Raw genomic sequence first — 17,633 nt, forward strand, 5'->3', positions numbered from 1 at the left:
TGGAGTAAAATCTGACCATTTGGTGGACTTTCTTTCTGGGATTATATGAGAGACTACCGAACAAGTGCCGATGTGGATTGTTTGGAGATACCCAAACCTTTGAGAGTTGAGTTTCTAGTTTTGTAACGAGTGGGTGGTACAATGCTTTACCGTTCAATACCTTCGTTCTATTTCTACTATTACTTTCCACTGCTATCGCCACTGCTACTCCTGCTGCCACTATTTCTGTCATCATTATTCTTACTGTTGCCGTCCATACTATTACTATTTCTGTTGCTGCTACCCTTGCTGCTGCGACTGCTGCTATCATCACTATTACTGCTTTCCGTTCCTCAATTATCTCGTATGGGATACGCTCTAGAAAGCGCCTAGTAATTGCCACACTCATAGTTGCTATACGAAGGCGGTTGTTTCTGTTGAACGGCACCTTTATCCTACTTTCTCACCCATTTGAGTGGTCCGTTCGTCCATGCATCCATGGCGGGAAGGACGCGTTGGCGGAGCGGAGGACCGTAGGAACGAGAGGCCTAGACTTTTGCCCCATTGACATAACGGTTCCACAACGGGAGTTCTAGACTGGGCCGTTTCTTAACTTGGGAGAGTTTCTTCCGTACAGAGTACATATGAGTAATCCATATGAAATGCAAGCTCCCAGCAAGATTCGGTTTTTCACACGCGCGCGCGCGGTAGCGGGCCTTCCGGCCGGGGGAGGGGTTTCTGGTGGTGGCGCAGGAGGCGGGGCCGGATCGGACGGCGCGGCGGGCTTTTAAGGGGGTTTTTGGTCCTCGGACGATGGATCTCCCTTCTCCGCCCCCGGACGCGTATGTCTTTCCGGCTGTCCGGCACGGCTAGACCTGAATTGTAAGAGGGTATGCCAGACGGTCAGATGTCTGACGCGGATCGCTCGAAAGCCCTCATAGATGCGGGGGCATCAAGGTAGGCACATCCGGCTGGCTGAATGTTTACAAGATCTGTGTTGGCATGTGTTTGTTCAGGGCGATGTGCTTTCAACTTGTGTGCCTGTGCTTGGTGGCAGGAATCCAGTCACTTTGAGTTTGCGAGGAATGAGACAGGTATATGGATTTCAGATGATTGCGATGATCGTTCAGAAGTTGTACCACGTTGTTTCTAACACTGGCAGCTTAAGATTGATCGTTGATGGTGGTAACCTGTGAAGAATATCATATTAGGTATGTGCACAATGTCCGCAAAACCGAGAACCCCAGGTTCTAATCTGTTTCGAGCGAACACTTGTTGACATCTCACCAAGCTTCATTTCGACAGAAGGCTCGAAGAAAGTTCACTACTCGTGGATGCTAAGAGACTTGACAGTGACAGCGCCACCTCGGGTAAGTGTGGCATAGTTAAAGACGCCATACCGATACCCCATGAAGTGGAGGATGCCACGGTCAATTTCCTCGTGTGGCTCACCAAGAGGCTCAAAGTTGACACCATCAGTGCTGTAAGAAAACCGTCCTTCCTCGTTATAGAACGAGTTGACGCCAACCTCGAGGCGCAACCAAACTATCGCACCACTCACCTCCACACTCGCAATCTCGTCGCCCTTATTGACAGTATGCCATCCATCATCCGGAATCATCAGAATGTTGTTCACCATCGCTACCCTTGTGCTGTTTCCACTCTTGATGATCCCAATCCAAGCGGCAGCGTAGCGGAAGAGGACAACACCCGCCCGATCGCCATCCGCCAACCGCGAGTGATCGAGTTCCACAGTGAGAGTAGACTGGGGCCCAAGAATACGATGCATGAGTGTATTCCGAGCGCGGAAGAAGTCGTCCGTGACAGTCGCCGTATGGAGCTCGAGGCCGTTGTTGATAGCCCATGCCGAGTTATCTGGATTATGGTTCCATTGATATTGAGGACCGAGTGTTTCGAACTTGTCTGTGCCGGTGATGGGCTTGACTGGGTGCTCTGGGAGAGGGTAGGGATAGGAGCTCGACCACTGTCCATCCACAAAGTCCACGTGAGGCCAACCGTCATTGTCCCAGTGGACGGGTGCGAGGACGGGAATGCGGCCTCCTGGGTACGCTTCGAGGTGCGCGATGTAATGCCACTTGTCGTCAGGCGTGCTTACGAGAGCGCCTTGGTGTGGGTTGCCGGCGCCCGGAACTGGATTTCCGTTGCTTTGCAGTACCCATCTCCACTCATAGGGTCCGAATGGTCCAGTTGTAGACTTGAGCACGATTTGATTCGGGACTGGCTTGACGATCCAGAGGTACCAGGCGCCGTTCCTCTTGTAGAAACGGGATCCTTCGATGTAGCCGAGCTCCTCTGTCGAATTGAAGACGATCTCGTCTCTGACAACACGTAGGCCATCATCGCTCAACTGAGCAACTGAGATGTTGGTGTTGCCGTGCGCTACGTACATCGTATCGTCGTCGTCTATGAGCATGCCCGCGTCGTAGAGACAGATGTCAATGACGGAGCTCTGTGTCCAGGGGCCTTCCACGGCGGGCGCGGTGTAGATATAAGTCTTCCAGTCGCCCACGATGCATCCTCCCCAGTAGAACGTGTCGGTGCTCTTGCGGTAGTTGAAATAGGATGCAAAGATTCCCTGATTGTAGCGCTGCCCAGGGCCGGAGACGAGATCAAAGCCCTCTGTGTTGCCAAATTCCAGACTTGGTACCGAGTGGGAGAGGTATTCCCAGTTGACGAGGTCGTAAGAGCGTAGGATCACTGCTCCAGGTGAGAACTGGAAGGTTGAAGCGGAATAGTAGTATGCGTCGCCGTGGCGGATTAGGTCGATGTCTGGGAGATCTTGCCAGATGATCGGGTTGGTGAAGTTGATCTGGGCTGCAGCCCAGGCCAAGTACTGGAGGAAGACGAAGTAGACGAGCATAATGACACAAGATATAGACTGTTCTTTGCAAGAACGTCTGATTTATCATGTATTCTTCAGCTCAATTGATCATTTATATGCGAGATAATCATGGGGACACTCTTATGATAACCTTTTTAATCGGATATCAATCTGTGGCTGAATCCTGAGGAAACTCCAGATCTGCACCACCTCATTTACCGCAATGATGAAATTCCCTCAACCCGGAAGATACACTATTCGCAAGAAAATGCAGACATGCTACCATCACAAAGGCTCCCCTCAGGCCTAGACGGCAGAATGCGAACCTCCGGTGGGCCAACCGGTGGGATCTCCGGTGGAGGAACTGCCTATCCTTCATCGCCTATATGTAATCTACGAATCAATCAAAATCAAGATACCTTGAGAGTATCGCATCGTTACACTGAGCGGTTAAACACCGTGGCTGGACTGCAGGCCATCATTGTGGTCGCCTGATTGGGTGTAGCCCTGGTTCAGAAGTCGGCCTCGTCGGAGTTGTGGGATTGATAAATCCTCGCGTCTGATGCGGCATCTTGGGGCTTGCCGGAGACTTTGTGATTGACGAGATTGTCGAACTCAGAGTCAACGGCCTGCCTCTTTCCCACGACTTTACGTGTTTATCGCTATGGATCTTATCCCTTTTTTGCGCTTGAGCAACCCTGCCAGCCATCCGAAATCAGGGTACAATTTGTGGCCGTGAGTTTTTTTTATTGTTGGTTCAACTACCCACCGGAAACTCAGCGCCCACGTACAATTTTGCAGCCGACCCAAGCCTCACCTATCATGCTTGGGCAATTTACTGGGTCAAAAGGATATATCACTCAGAAGCTACTAGCCTCCGAATTTCATGATGGCATGATGGAACGCCATGGCAATTATCCTCTTTCCTTCACGGTCTGCTGCTAACTTCAAAGCTTTAGCCCGCCAGCATTGCCTCTCTTGGGCGACGCAATAATTCACCAACCCGGTCTATCAGCCTCTCAAAAACCCAAACCAGGCCTTGATCACCAAGATCAGTAATCTTCATCAAGGACTCAGGTTTTTCATTGAGGACTATCTCACGAAAGCCACTGCAGTCTTCCCCCCGCGGAAGTGTCTGTGCCTCCCATCTCGAATGGAATCCCGGTGGAGATTCAAAGGTCAAACCGTCTGTTCTAGATTCAATGCCGCTAATCTTACATGTCTAGAAAGAAAGCGACTGCTCCGAGCCTTTCTACGGTACCAGCTCAATTCTTTGATGGACAGAAATGTCCAACAACTCTGCAAAGAGTCATTGCATCGACACAGCGGTCAAAAATTTCAACCATGGGACCTACAGGCAATATTGTGTGTTGACGAATATCTCAAAACACTAGACGCGGCTATGTTTGCCCAGTACAGCGATTCCGGGCTACCAGAAATTGTTCTTAGTAAAGGTTCTACATCCTCTCACCTTCCCGGCCTACTTTATCCAGATAGCCTATGCGTTGACCCTGAGGCATATGCCCACGACATGGGCTGCGGACATTATATTGCATCATGGTTTACTTATGGTGGACTCGATCTCGTCACAATCCTTCTTCGATCTACTGAACCCGGACAAACTGGAAGGGACCGCCTCAAGGAGTGGTTTGAAAATTTCCATCAAATATATGACTCCAGACGGGAGAGGTCACACTATCTCATAGAAGGTTATGATTCGATTGGTAGAGTACTGGAGGGTTCTGAAAGTGGCCCAGGCATGTACCGGACTTTTCACTCGCGTATTATTCCGAATTATATGACGCTCACTAGAACGTCCATACAAAGGGCATGGGTATTTCTTGATGACGCCAGATTTTACCCCCCGCCCTCGTCTGACGCAAGCCCACATTTCCTGACTGAGGATGAGGCTCTGGAAGAGCGCTATCAGACTATGAAGAAGGATGAGGATTACTGGGACCTTCCATGGCGGGCCAGAGCTCGGCATCGATCACAGAAGTGGCACAACGAAATGTCTCCTGAAAAGACCAAGGTTCAAGACTACCAAGACTCAGAGCCTGAGAAAGTGAGCCAAATTTCCCTGCCTGAAATAGTAGATGGAAGTTATTCAGATAATCTACGTGCGTTCTGGCAATGAGATAGGAATTCAGCCTATGGACTGATGAATATTAAGTGTGGAGGATGATCAGCATGGGTTTTATACCCGGTACGTAGTACTCTCTTGGTACTTGAGGACGATCTCGGAAAAATTGATATTACTCTCCCGTCTGAATGGCGGCAATACACCGCCACTTAGAGTAGTAACGCACCGATTCTCAATCATTTCTCGATATTGCATATCGATTACGTCTTACCTAAGTCCAGGCTTTTCATGTATATAAAAAATTGAGGAAGGCACAAGTATTGATGAAGATAACCGGATGCCTGCTTCACGTCTCCACGCTATCGGAAACTTGTTTTGATAGGTAGACCAACGTGGCTGCAGCCGGTTGACAACGGCGCGTTCCTGATCTTGCATACTTTGGCTGCAGTCCGTTTAGAGGGAGGTTGGATAGCTAGCTCCAGGACTCGCTAGTAATTCAATATTTCAAGCATCTCCAGAGACATACGCGATACATGTCACCACCATGATCAAACTTTGCTGTACATGTAATCATAAGGCTCCGTCGAAGTGAAACTACGAGTGGGAACATGAGCGCGACGAAGCCGGGTGGGGCCGTATTAGTACACGAGGATACGAAAATTCAGCGATTGGCTCCCATTGAGGCGCGCCTGTGTTTGAGTACGAACCTACGGTTCTGGCTTGCTGCTTAAATATTGCGACTCGTCTACCATAATGAGCAACATTACCGAAACTACTTTGACTGCAATTTCTTTTCACATTCTTTACTGTGTCGATTTGTTTCCGTAACTTCAACTCCAAAAAAGTCTCCATTTGTGTCGAAACATTTCCACCATCTATCAAAGACCTCCTTGGCCCCCAACCTCAAGGTCCAGCCAGAATGGGTCTCGTTCATTTCGAAGATGGGAAAGTCCTCTTCTACCCGTACACGCCTTCAAAAGCTGCAGGTGTCATTTTCTTGTTTCTTTTTGCAGGTATCACAGTCTTTCATGTTTGGTTGATCCGTAGATATAAGACAAAATACTTCATACCGATGGTACTCGGAGGAATATGTAAGTGTTGGAACATTTGCCTTCTTTTTCTTACTACTCCTTTCAATTTTGTAGCATCTTCTAGACTTCTCAGGAACCTAACACCACATGAATTCAATAGGTGACACATTTGGACACTTGGGACGCGCCTGGGCAGGCTCAGCGCCTTTATCCCCTAAGCCATTCATGTTGCAGCTCATGCTCATTCTCGTTGCGCCTGTCTTCATCTCCGCAACCATATACGTCAATCTCGGAAGACTAAAAGAGGCCTTGCTAGGCCATCAAAGGCGGAAGTGCAGCCCTACCAGTATCTTCATTCTCACGGATATCATCGCCTTCTGCACACAAATCGGCGGTTCACTTGTGCAAGTTATTGCAAACCCAAAGATCATGGAAATTGGAGGCCATGTTGTCTTGGGCGGTCTACTTTTCCAACTCTTCGTTATGGTCGTCTACTTTGCTCTCGTCATGCGATTTCAGCGGGCTACGCAGAGGGAAACGATTTATTTACAGCATTGGAGACGTTATGTTTGGACCCTGATCATCTCGGTAGTTGCTGTCTGGGTGCGAAATCTGGTGAGGGCAACGGAATTCGCTGAGGGTTGGTACGGGTTCGTCAATCAGCACGAAGCCATGATGTACATTTTTGACTCGTTCTTGATGTTCTCTGTCATGGTGGCCTTCGCTGTCTTTCATCCCGGTAAACTCAACGATACAGTAGGATTGGGGAAGAACACGCAACGTATCAACTCGGAGCAAGTGGTGATGGGTCCTTTCGGGAACATAGTCTAGCTGTAAAACATGGATGATGTATCCGCACAGATAAAACTCAAGTGATAGATAGCATGCGGCTGGAACAATGTCTTATGCCGGTGAGCACAACGGCCTCGGGCAACGAACCCGACTTGTCCATGAAGGGCTGACCATCTTCAAGACTAGGAAGAGTGCCAGCATCGCTGGCGGTTCAGCTGCTGCAACAGTCGTGGCTCGTACGATACCAGAGCCATTGTTACACTTCAGCCAGCCCAAACTCTCCAGTTGTAGGACTGATCGACCATATCTCGGTAGTCAGAAGCTGCAAGCGGATATTGTTTCATATCTAAGGTTACCACCGTTACGGCCCGCGTGAAAGTCGGGGCCGGGGCTGTTGCGAGAAATGCCAGAGCCGAGTCTAGGCCGCTCACATGACTGCATGCGGCTACTCAGCTGGATTTCAGCCGACCCTTCTTTCGCATCTTGACTTCCAAGGTCATTTACGTTCACGAACAGAGCGGTGAGTTGTATCGCGATACTTCTTCAGCCGCAAACGCAAACAGCTCCTTCATTATCGGCGCGAGCTTTTTCGGTCTCGTCCGCACAAATTCTTTAGTCTCATGAAGTCTAAGAACCAATCTTCTTCTCCACAAGCTGTTACCACAACTTATCGTGCTCCAGTTCCATCCGTTCGCTATCGCTAATATATTTATCAAGCCACTAGTGCTCATAAATCAAGTGCTCGATTCGTGTAGTCAGCCTATCCGGCTTCTTAGAGTCTTCGTCAAGCTTGAATATTTATGTAAAGTCGTATAATACAAACCGGCAATTCACCGTATATTAGCAACTTACTTACCTGGGTGCCTCCTTGGTCAGATACAACCTCAGGTACCTGTTGAGCTGTTTCGGCTTGTGAAGCGCGAGAGAGAAATAGACCGCCAAATTCTTGCCTTCTCCAGTTCGCACGATCATCGACTTGTCAGAATCAACGGTCACTATCCCGTGATAGATGGCAAAACCACAAAGTACTGCCGCTACCCGATCCGTACATTCGACTTTACTGAGCTTGATGGCAAGGAAAAGTGGACGGCGTATCAATTCACAAGGAACGTCTACACTGTTTGGGTACCGACACACTTCAAGAGGATATGCTCAATCATCGACCAGATGCTGTCCAAATTTGGATTTCGATGTCCCAGAGCTTCCGGAAACTGGCCTTTCCCAAGAATTTGGCAATTATCACCTTTCGCAGTCAGATGTTGACTCCATCCCAGCCTCTGCCGAAGAGAATCACCAGTCTGGTACTCCAAACGAACGCCAGACTACCTCAGATACTTCAGTGACAGGCTTAGCACCGGCAAAGAAGGCAAAGAGGTCTCAAGGAGGGAGGCACTAGGAATGCCTAGACATACATGTACATTAGTAATGAACCGCGAACTACACGAGATGCCAGCCAAGAGTAGTTGAGGTTGGAGAGCAATGTGGGAGATTGGCAGACAGCTGGTCTGAGTTTTGCGCTGGCGAAGTCGGGCGCTACGGATCAAGGTCCGGAGCGCGTCGGCTGTTGGCCAAACCCCGCTATCCAGGCATATACTGGAGGATGTGGCCTAACGCTAAAGGAAGTGTTCATGAAACTATGATTGTGCCGTTCGATCCGAAAGCTCGTGTTGGGTGTCAGTTGTTGGTTTCGACTTGAATCGAGCTTCCCTTTTCGTCGCTTATGCCAGGGTGTAGGAATGTGGCCGAAGCTTGTATTGACTGTTAGTCGATAAAAGGCCCCTGGTCACTCGTGGTTAGTCACCTTCTGATTTGTCTCGACAATCCAGTCCCAACACAAATCCTATGTAGCCGGGCGAATTTGAGGAGACCAGTTCTGACCGGTGCTCTATTTTGGGCTCTAGCGTCCTGCATCCGTGATAGAACCAACATCATGGCATTTCTCTCAGCTTCGCTCTGAAATGTCAACAATGACAGCAAAGACCTGAACTGTGTTTCGTTTCCTGAGTATCTGGAACATAAAAAGGAGACCGTTTCTCTCAGAGGAAAGAAAAGTAAAGAGGACCTCTCATCGGAAAAAGCTCAAACACATTCACCTCACCAAGTCTCCACCAGAATGATCATTGGGTTGTTCATCGCCATGCTTATAAATCCATTCAGACCTTGTGAAGGCTCGCCAACCTTCCAAGAGCAATATTACAAAAGTGCCTTCAAGCCAAGATTCGTCGATGCCTGGCACGGTCCCCAGATTGTAGCGCCTGATACCCCCTACGTCGCAGCAGTCAGCAAAAACAGCCTGTATTTTATTGATACCCGTTTCGACTCTGATACTGCGAAGCATATCAAAGAACAAATCGAGTGGGCTACAGTTCCAGGTGGTGCTAACCACGTCATCAACATTGATGAGCTTTCTGCCACGGCAGAGGTCAAAGACACTGCCACAGGCGAGACGCTGTTCGTCTTCGACCCCCCTTACGCCCGAGTGCTATTCGCGAAGGGTATCAACAGACGTAACCCGGCACTCAGGCTGCCTGAACATGAGCCAGCCGGCGAATGGTTGGTGACCTACGACCACAACAGCTTGACGGCGAGAGACTCATGCTACGACTACGGCTGCAGTAACAATCAGGACTGCAAACGTCAGACGAACAATAATTGCGATGTCTGCCATAACTACAGAGCTGACAACGAGTGTGACAAGGCGCTAACCAACGCCATCGGCGTGTGCCGGCCGCTCTGTAGCAAGAAGACGGACGTGCCAAAGGAAGAGGGAGAGGATGACATCACTTACTACAAACGCATGGACGACTTGCACTGGAAGTAACAACCTGCAACGGGAGAGGCATGAGGCGCTAATTTTCAACATGCTTGCTGAAGGTTTGAAGGAGACGATAAGGGATGAGAAGTGAGAGGGCGGCGAGGAAGGTATGAAGGGAGAAGAGAAATCAAGCGGGATATTCAATCAAGTCGCCATCACGGCGTGGATGCATAATCTAGGATGAGATCGTCCGTTTCGCACGCATTTCGGCCTTCCGAGCTAGATGACATATAATATTCCTCAGCTATGACTGATTATCCATGAAACTATATTTGCATCGACCATGTGGGATGGCAAAGAACCCTGCCGATACTCGAGGCTCTACCAGAATCTAGGACGACGGTAAATTACTCGGTTATGTTCTGGCCTCAGTAACCCGCGGTAACTCGATGTTCTGTATATTCTATTAGGAGAAGATACAATAGCCCAAAGAGTAACCACTGTTAGTAACTGTTACAATCATAGGGAGCTCTAGTCCACTACACTATCTTACTTCATTGTTAGCCTATGCAAGCTAAATACGTCTATTATAGCGGTCTCCCTAGATATGGGACGATCAATTACGGTTTACGGGGACACTTAATATTTTTCGATGTTTTAGACGAGTCCGGATACCAGCCGCAAAGTTCAGAGTGGTTATGCTCGGGGAAGATGAGGCAGATTGACGGGGACTGTATTATACTTATTGTGGATAGAGAATATTAAGTTTTGTATCCAATAGCGAGTAGACGCTCTACCTCGACTAAGAGACTCCACTTAAGACCGGCATAGGAAATTCGGATAATATAATATGTATAATATGTTATATATTTTTAGCTAATTCCCCAAGACATCACTATCGAACAATCAGGAAAGCAGGTTCATGCGAATTATCACGTCCAATTCAGAGGGCTTGGAGATTTTAGGACGGAGAATCTCAACGGGCGACTCGGTCTGGTTTCAAGAGGCACTGGCCCTCTCGTGCGTATGTCGTTGACCCATCAGCTCAACCGCGATGGTCATATCACAGGAATCGAAGTCAGCAATTTTGCGCTGCTTGAACAAGTCTAGTAGAGTCATGGTTAAGTGATAGTATAGAAAAAGTCGAATATAATGAGCTCACGGACACCTACTTTGCATATATTTGACGCATCACTTGGAATAGCCCAAGAAACGGCCAATCTGGAACAGGGATCGCAATCATCGCCCCACGCTGGGTCGCTGACTCCTAGCATGATATGTAATAGGGAGATCGGCGCAGAATATAGGGAAAGGTCATTTATTAAAAGTGAGAAATGAGTACGAATTCGCCCCGAGATAGGAGGCGTGAGGGAGTAAAGACCTTGTTAATTACGGAACCAAGGTTACGTGGCTTGCGGTAAGGCCCCGGCTAGCTGAAGCCATCATGATATTTTAGAAAGTACAGAATTATGTGTGTTCACTTTATTCATTGTTGTTTCGGTGCTTCATCCTACATAAACTTTGGTTCAGCAACATATGACTCCGCATATATGACCAAAGAAAACCCAAACCCTGCATCCATCGATACGCAGCCGTGTACAAAGGGGGCTCGTGGAAGCTCATCATAATCTTCATTGCATCCAGAAAGCCATCACGCCTTCTCCCTCAACTTAAACATCAGCGGCGTATCCATATTCACCTGACTCTCCGTAGCAAACCACGTACACGGCGGCCGCGTCACGCCCGCCGGGTATCCGATATCATACCGCAACAGCAGCTCCGCCAAAAAGATCTTGAGCTCGTTGGCAACCAGGAACCTACCGGGACAGGACCACTGCCCGTGCCCGAACGATGGAAATTCGTTGCGCGTTGACGTGAACTGCCACTGGTTCTCCTGGCCTGGCTCCTGTCTCTTGCGCGCGAAGCGGAAGCCGTCAAAGACATCCGGATCCGCGAATTGCGAGGCGTCGCGGAGCCCTTCGAGCGAGACGGCGAGGAGCGAGCCCTTGGGTAGGCGGGTGCCGTCCGAGAGAATGGTTGTTTGTTTGACGTAGCGGTTCATCGCGGCTACGTGGGATCATGTGTCAGTTAATCGAGTGTTTTGTCTGGCGAATCTACCGAGCTGCTTTTTGGGGGAGTTCGTACTCAGCTGAACAGGGTTCATGCGTTGCGTCTCCTTCAAGAAACTGTCCATCAACCTCATCTTATACAACGTCGTCTTCTTCCAGCCCCCGTCCTCGGCGAGAACCTTGTCAATCTCCTCCCTCATCGGACCGATGCACTCAGGGTGAGCCGCTAGGTCATACAGAACATTACACAGCAAATCGACAGTCGTATGCGTGGACGCAAACGCAAGCGAAATCATGGCGCTCACGGCATCAAAGTCCTCTTCCTTACCACGCTTAGACGAGTTTTTGTAATACCACTCCAGCGCGTCATTGAACTTGACATCAGCGCCGGCATCACGCAGCCGCCGGCGCTCCTCAATCTCAGGGAGGATAAGCGTCCTCGCGACCTCGCCGTACTTTTTGAGGGCAATGATCTGGGGCAGGAAGCGGTAGAGAACGGGGCGGAGAAATTTGGGCGTGGAGAGCAGCCCGCCGATGGCGCCGAAGATGCCTTGCGGGTATTGCGTGCAGATGTAGAGCCACTCCTTGTTTTTTGTGAATCTCTTGCCCAGGAAGACGAGAGTTGAGAGGCGCACGCCCATTTCTGCGGCGTCTTTGCCAAAGGTGTATGAGGTCCATTCTGATGATGGGTTTAGCCACAGCCAAGGAATAGCGGAAAACGGATCGAGCTTACCGGTTGTCTGTGGGAAAAACTCGCTGAGGATTTCGCGTGCTTCTTCCGCTAAGAGGGGTGTGGCCTCGCCTAAGATTTGGATAAAGCGCAACAAATTAATGACTAGTAAGAGAGGAAAGATGGCATCATCATGGAAAATACCCACTGAGATATTGTGTCATGTTAATTCTCAGAGATTCCTGGAAGATACGGTCCTCATTGATCTTGTGCGCCCAGTCTAGGCCTGGGTATTGCCCAAATAGCCTCTACGTTCATTGGTTAGATCCCGAAAAACATTATACATGTCATGCATGTGAATCCAACGAGAATCAAAACAGCGTAAGAAACTCAAGACATACTCTTTCGGCAGACTTTCCGAAGTCCAGGTTCGGGTGGTCCTTGATAAGAGGGACATATCTCGGGGGCAAGACGGTGATGGGCACGTAGCCAATGACCTGGAAAGGTCCATTGTACTACATGAACGCGACGCTGTTAGCCATAAAAATTCCCCTTCCAAGGACTTAAGTATGAAATGAACCATTCCTCACCTTCTGAAGACCCTCTTTGATGAGATTCTTACAGTCCGTCACGAAACGATATTGTGCCTTGATATTGAGAATGTCCCACTTTGGACCCCCGACATAGGGAATACCTCGGAACGGCTGAGTGCTGTAGTTGAAGTAGAAGAAGACAACCAGAGACAATACAGCGACGGTAACGGTCACGTAATTGTTGCCGCGGGCTTGCGCAAGCAGGTCTAATGCGATCTCCATCATGGGCAATCGGACTTCGGTACAACGTGATTCGAGAGTAAAACACCTTTCTGGCCTGCATTACGTCTATCCGTCCAAAAGGCTAACAGAGCCCGCTTAAAAGCTTACAACAAGAAAATGAAACTCAAGACATTGTTTCCAATGTCTTGGCGTCTTGATGGATTAGGCCGAGTTACAAATCGAACCAAAGCAGCCGATGTCACATTGTGGTCAGCATGTGTCGGGTCTTTTATCATTGGCTTTGGATACGACATGCATGTACGCTCGCCAGATAGGTACATGCGAGATTTGATACCGGTAAGACGCAAATCACATGAGTTTAGCCGTCGGCTTCGGATGAATTGTACAAATGCAGTGTCTCACCTTTGAAATACTCCAAAAGGGGACGGGAACCTGATGACATGATTGGAAGGATCATGCACGCCGCGGGAGTGGCGCCGGTGCCGTACCTTGTTCGAAAGAAGGGTTCAAAAGGGGAACAGTCCGTATAAAAACCCGAGACCAATGTTCAAGGGGCGGCAACAAGCCGGCCAGTGCCGTTTCTGCCGTTGGTGTGCTTATGCTTACAGCCTGCGTAATTGTGATCCCTTATCGACGGTAGACAATGATCCTTTCCAAGACATGGGCGAGCCTTTTCGCGCCACTTCAACACACGCCGACAGGCCAAATTCAACTTGTGTTGGGGGTGCTGGTATTTCTGGTGGGTGGATGAGTACCAAAGTTCTTTTGTTTTATCGGTGGTGTGGCACAATTGCATCTATGGTGGTGTGGCCTTGCTGACACCCTCGCTCACGTAGATCGTCATACACCGGGTTGTTGTGACCATCTACCGGCTATGGTTCCATCCTCTTTCCAGATATCCAGGCCCCAAGTGGTGGGGAGCGTCGGATCTCTTCTGGCTGTGGCGGACCAACGTCAGGGGCACCTACACTCGTGAGGCTCCGGGTCTTCAACGGAAGTTCGGCAACATTGTGCGCCTCGGGCCGGACCGCCTGATGGTGGACGGCAGCATCGCCTGGACGCAGGTCTTCTCACTCAACGCCACGGTACACGGCATGGATGAGTTCGCCAAAGTGCCAAACCAGCTGTTTCCAGGCGACTACAAGACAATTGTTGCCGCGCCGCGGGACGAGCATCGCCGTATGCGACGCCAGCTGAACCACGCTTTCAGTGACGCTGCGCTCAAGGAGCAGGAGGGCATCATCGGTCGTTACGTCGAGAAGCTAGTCGATCACCTAGAGCGAGCGTCGGGTGCCGTGGACATTGTGACCTGGCTCAACTACACCACGTTTGATGTCATTGGAGATCTGACCTTCGCCGAGTCATTCCACAACCTCGATGACAGCAGCTTTCACCCGTATGTTTCGGGCTTCTTCAGGGCCATCCGTGGCTTTGCGTATAGCCGAATGATCCTGGCGAAGCCGCACCTCACACCGTTCTTCCTGATATTTGTGGGCTGGCGTGAGATCTGGACCGCCATCTCGACCATGATGGAGAACATGAAGCTGGGCGACTCGAAGGTGAAAGCGCGAATGGCTATGGGCGCCGAGCCCAAAGACGGCCGGCGCGATTTCATGACGTACATGATGCGGGAGACGCGCGATGGAAAGCCGGGCTTCTCGGAGCAGGAAATCATGATGAACAGCGGGTTGCTGATCGGTGCCGGCAGCGAGACGACAGCGTCGGCTGTGAGCGGCTTTTTCTTCTTTGCCGGCATGTCACCAGCGGCACTGGAACCGTTGATCGAAGAGATTCGGTCTGCGTACAAGTCCGAATCGGACATCAACCTAGTCAACACGCAGCATCTACCATACCTAAGGGCAAGTATAGATGAGACACTGCGTTGTTTCCCCACTGTCGTCGAGACGCCACCTCGTCAGTCTCCTGGAGCCATGTTTGAAGACAAATGGGTCCCTCGCGGTGTGAGTTCCTCCTAATCGCTTTATACCATTGCCTCTGCACCAATCATGAGACTGACATGAATCATCGCTAGACGCTCCTCCACGTGAACCAAGTGGCGACCATGCGAAACAAGGGTAACTTCATTGACGCAGAGAGCTGGTGTCCGCAGCGCTGGCTCCCCAAGGCGCATCCTCTGTACGATCCGAGGTTTGAATACGACAACAAGGCTGCTTTCAAGCCCTTTAGTTACGGGCCTCGAGACTGCGCCGGCAAGAACCTGGCGTACTCAGAGATGCGGCTGATGATCTGCAGAATCCTATACCGGTTGGACTTTGAGTTGGTCGAGGGCCAGGAGCAATGGTACACCGATAAGCACGTATGGAGCGTTTGGGAGAAACAGCCTCTAAACTTGAGATTCCGGCCTAGATTACAACACTGAGAGTGTTGAAGGAGCACTTGGCGACTGACTAGAAGATGGATCAAGGAAAGAGGCGTATATATCTACCGAGATCTAAATTTAGATAGGACAGAGCAATTACTCTGCTCAGTCATGTAGCTGACTGGGAAGTGCTGTGTAATGTACACTCGCTCATGGCATTTCTTGCTGGAGCTGGAGACGGCCTATCTAATGACTTTGACAAAAGTCAGGCACACGGGTTTCCGAGACATAGACGTATCCAATCTAAGGTGAATAAGTCCCAAAGGCACCTGACGGCAGCTACAGCCGTTCCTCAACCTCAGCGTTCTATGGTGTCCTGTTCCCATTGCAAGCGACCCAAAAGTCTCAAAAGCCTGTCAATGATACGCTGGAGGCCTCCCCCATCGTTGATGAAGGACTGGTCGCTGTCGCTGAGAGCCTGGGTAGATTGGAAGTCCTGGAGCAGACTGTGGTGGGTCACTAGACTCTTGTAAATAATTTGAGAGGCGAGAATATTTGCCTCATCGTCCTGTAGAAGAAAGCCTCCGAGGGTCATCTGCGTCCGGGTACAGGTGACAGTAGTAGCGGGTAGCTTGAGTGAAAACAGATGGGCGCTGCCGAGGCCTGCCGTGCCGTTCGTCAGTTTGCTATACAGGCCGAGGCCGAGGATTTGGGGCGACGGAGACAAGAGTATAGATAGATCATAATAGCAACGCCGAGACTATAGATGTTGAACTTACGATCCGGCGATGTCTGTGAGAAGTAGTCGATGTCTGTGTAGGCGTATGTAGTGGCCTCGAAGAGAGATAGGAGCTTCTCGGAGGCTGTAGTCAAGGCACAGGTGACGTTGGCATTGTTGGTATTGTCATTGTTGCAATGGCGACAGCGTGTGGCCTGGCGCCATTGTTCGACAACGGAGTGATGAAGCTGCATGACGGCGTCGAACGAGACGATACCCTCCTTTGGGATTTTCTTGAGCAGTCTGGATGCTTTTCGGGCACAACTACACTTGGACGTCGACGCTGATGCCGACGTAGAGGGGATTGCTTGTGCTTGGTTTTGTTCGTACTCATGCCAGTCGCTAGACTCGTACGACGATGATATTGACGCGTGAGATTGCGGCCCAGGGGACCCCTGATGGTTTGGAGCAAGAAGTCAGCAAGAAAGTCTGTAAAACCTCTCCCAGATAAAAGATGATAGATTGGTGCTTTGGTCACCTCGGAACTGTAGTCGAAGATGCTGCTGTGTGCCATCGGGACGGTATGTCATATGACCATGAGGGAGTCGAATTGAGTAACACTCATGGAAGAGGAAGACGAATGGAAGACGGTGACTCGGCCAATTGGCATACCCAAAGAACCGGTAGGTAATATCAAGAAAACACCCAGATAAATGCTTGCGAAGTGGCTAAGTTCGGACAGAGGGTGTTATCAAGTGAGCGTATCGAGCACGTACATGGCAGCGCAGCCTCGATGGAACCATTGTGATTCAGACCTTCCATCACAAAGGTGACAAAAGTCTCCAAAGGACCCCATCCTGGCAAGCACGCAAGACAGCGGATAAGGTAGGCGCAACCAGGGTGGCCTCGGGATGGATGCAGGCAGTAGCCCGCCGTTGAGCTAAGGTAGCGCACCGTTCCTCCCTCAGGCTAAGTGGGTATCTGATTGGCCGCTTCGCGAATGGACTTCCACTACCGTCCACACTCATCACTAAGGTACTCCGTACCATTGCGCGGTACAGCGGTACCTAGCCAGCGGCACACCTTACCTAAGCACGTGCCTAGGTACCGCATTAACCCCACTTGCTTCCCGTTCCCGGGGGGTTTCCTGGGGTACGTAGAGAAAGGTACCTCCACCAGCATGAATGAAGATGCAAGCACGTGGTAAGGTAGGTATCTACAACAAAGTGGCTACCTGCTTTGGAGTCCCCGACGGCATCCAGGCCCAAACGGGTAAACGAGAGGCTTGTCCTTCCTGCTTTTCACCGCGGAGACGGAGTTTGGACATTGACCTTTCCATCCAAGGTGCACCTCCTGATGCGTGTGACATAGGATGAGTGCCTACCGGTATTGGTATGTGGTGGCAACGAGATCCTCATGTATGGTTGGAAGGTATTGACCCGAGCCCACTTTGCTGTGCCTTCCTCTCCTCCACCCCGTCCTTTGCTCCAAAATGATGCCACTTTTGGTAAGATAGAACCTCATTGAAACCTTCCTACAGTGGACCATAAATCAGGGGAGGTGCGGATCGAGAAGGGGCACGAAAGAAAAACACAGAA

General features: G+C 50.2%; 8 protein-coding genes across 8 annotated transcripts; 5 read left to right on the plus strand and 3 right to left on the minus strand.

The window, feature by feature from the left end:
* Positions 1-1,303: 1,303 nt before the first annotated feature.
* On the minus strand, positions 1,304-2,860 carry CTAM01_12342 (glycosyl hydrolase family 43; the record flags this gene model as incomplete). The annotated part of the gene is made up of 1 exon (XM_060528348.1): positions 1,304-2,860. The coding sequence occupies one exon, from the start codon at positions 2,858-2,860 to the stop codon at positions 1,304-1,306; it is 1,557 nt and encodes a 518-aa protein (XP_060376983.1).
* Positions 2,861-3,974: 1,114 nt separating this feature from the next.
* Positions 3,975-4,993, plus strand: CTAM01_12343 (uncharacterized protein; the record flags this gene model as incomplete). The annotated part of the gene is made up of 2 exons (XM_060528349.1): positions 3,975-4,886; positions 4,964-4,993. The coding sequence occupies 2 exons, from the start codon at positions 3,975-3,977 to the stop codon at positions 4,991-4,993; spliced, it is 942 nt and encodes a 313-aa protein (XP_060376984.1).
* Positions 4,994-5,823: 830 nt separating this feature from the next.
* Positions 5,824-6,766, plus strand: CTAM01_12344 (uncharacterized protein; the record flags this gene model as incomplete). Its single annotated transcript, XM_060528350.1, has 2 exons — positions 5,824-5,995; positions 6,096-6,766. The coding sequence occupies 2 exons, from the start codon at positions 5,824-5,826 to the stop codon at positions 6,764-6,766; spliced, it is 843 nt and encodes a 280-aa protein (XP_060376985.1).
* Positions 6,767-7,621: 855 nt separating this feature from the next.
* CTAM01_12345 (uncharacterized protein) lies at positions 7,622-7,990 on the plus strand (the record flags this gene model as incomplete). The annotated part of the gene is made up of 1 exon (XM_060528351.1): positions 7,622-7,990. A coding segment is annotated over one exon (369 nt), but the record flags the coding sequence as incomplete, so codon positions are not given.
* Positions 7,991-8,840: 850 nt separating this feature from the next.
* CTAM01_12346 (uncharacterized protein) lies at positions 8,841-9,548 on the plus strand (the record flags this gene model as incomplete). Its single annotated transcript, XM_060528352.1, has 1 exon — positions 8,841-9,548. One exon carries the CDS (start codon positions 8,841-8,843, stop codon positions 9,546-9,548), a length of 708 nt encoding a protein of 235 aa, XP_060376987.1.
* A 1,585-nt stretch (positions 9,549-11,133) lies between these two features.
* CTAM01_12347 (P450 monooxygenase) lies at positions 11,134-13,039 on the minus strand (the record flags this gene model as incomplete). Its single annotated transcript, XM_060528353.1, has 5 exons — positions 11,134-11,549; positions 11,628-12,353; positions 12,430-12,529; positions 12,623-12,736; positions 12,812-13,039. The coding sequence occupies 5 exons, from the start codon at positions 13,037-13,039 to the stop codon at positions 11,134-11,136; spliced, it is 1,584 nt and encodes a 527-aa protein (XP_060376988.1).
* Positions 13,040-13,540: 501 nt separating this feature from the next.
* On the plus strand, positions 13,541-15,377 carry CTAM01_12348 (uncharacterized protein; the record flags this gene model as incomplete). The annotated part of the gene is made up of 3 exons (XM_060528354.1): positions 13,541-13,756; positions 13,834-14,958; positions 15,030-15,377. The coding sequence occupies 3 exons, from the start codon at positions 13,541-13,543 to the stop codon at positions 15,375-15,377; spliced, it is 1,689 nt and encodes a 562-aa protein (XP_060376989.1).
* A 298-nt stretch (positions 15,378-15,675) lies between these two features.
* Positions 15,676-16,609, minus strand: CTAM01_12349 (uncharacterized protein; the record flags this gene model as incomplete). Its single annotated transcript, XM_060528355.1, has 3 exons — positions 15,676-15,980; positions 16,097-16,490; positions 16,574-16,609. 3 exons carry the CDS (start codon positions 16,607-16,609, stop codon positions 15,676-15,678), a joined length of 735 nt encoding a protein of 244 aa, XP_060376990.1.
* Between the last annotated feature and the right edge of the window lie 1,024 nt (positions 16,610-17,633).

Source organism: Colletotrichum tamarilloi (genome assembly GCF_030869305.1).
Source record: "Colletotrichum tamarilloi strain Tom-12 chromosome Unknown Scaffold_75.1, whole genome shotgun sequence".
Classification (NCBI taxonomy): Eukaryota; Fungi; Ascomycota; class Sordariomycetes; order Glomerellales; family Glomerellaceae; genus Colletotrichum; species Colletotrichum tamarilloi.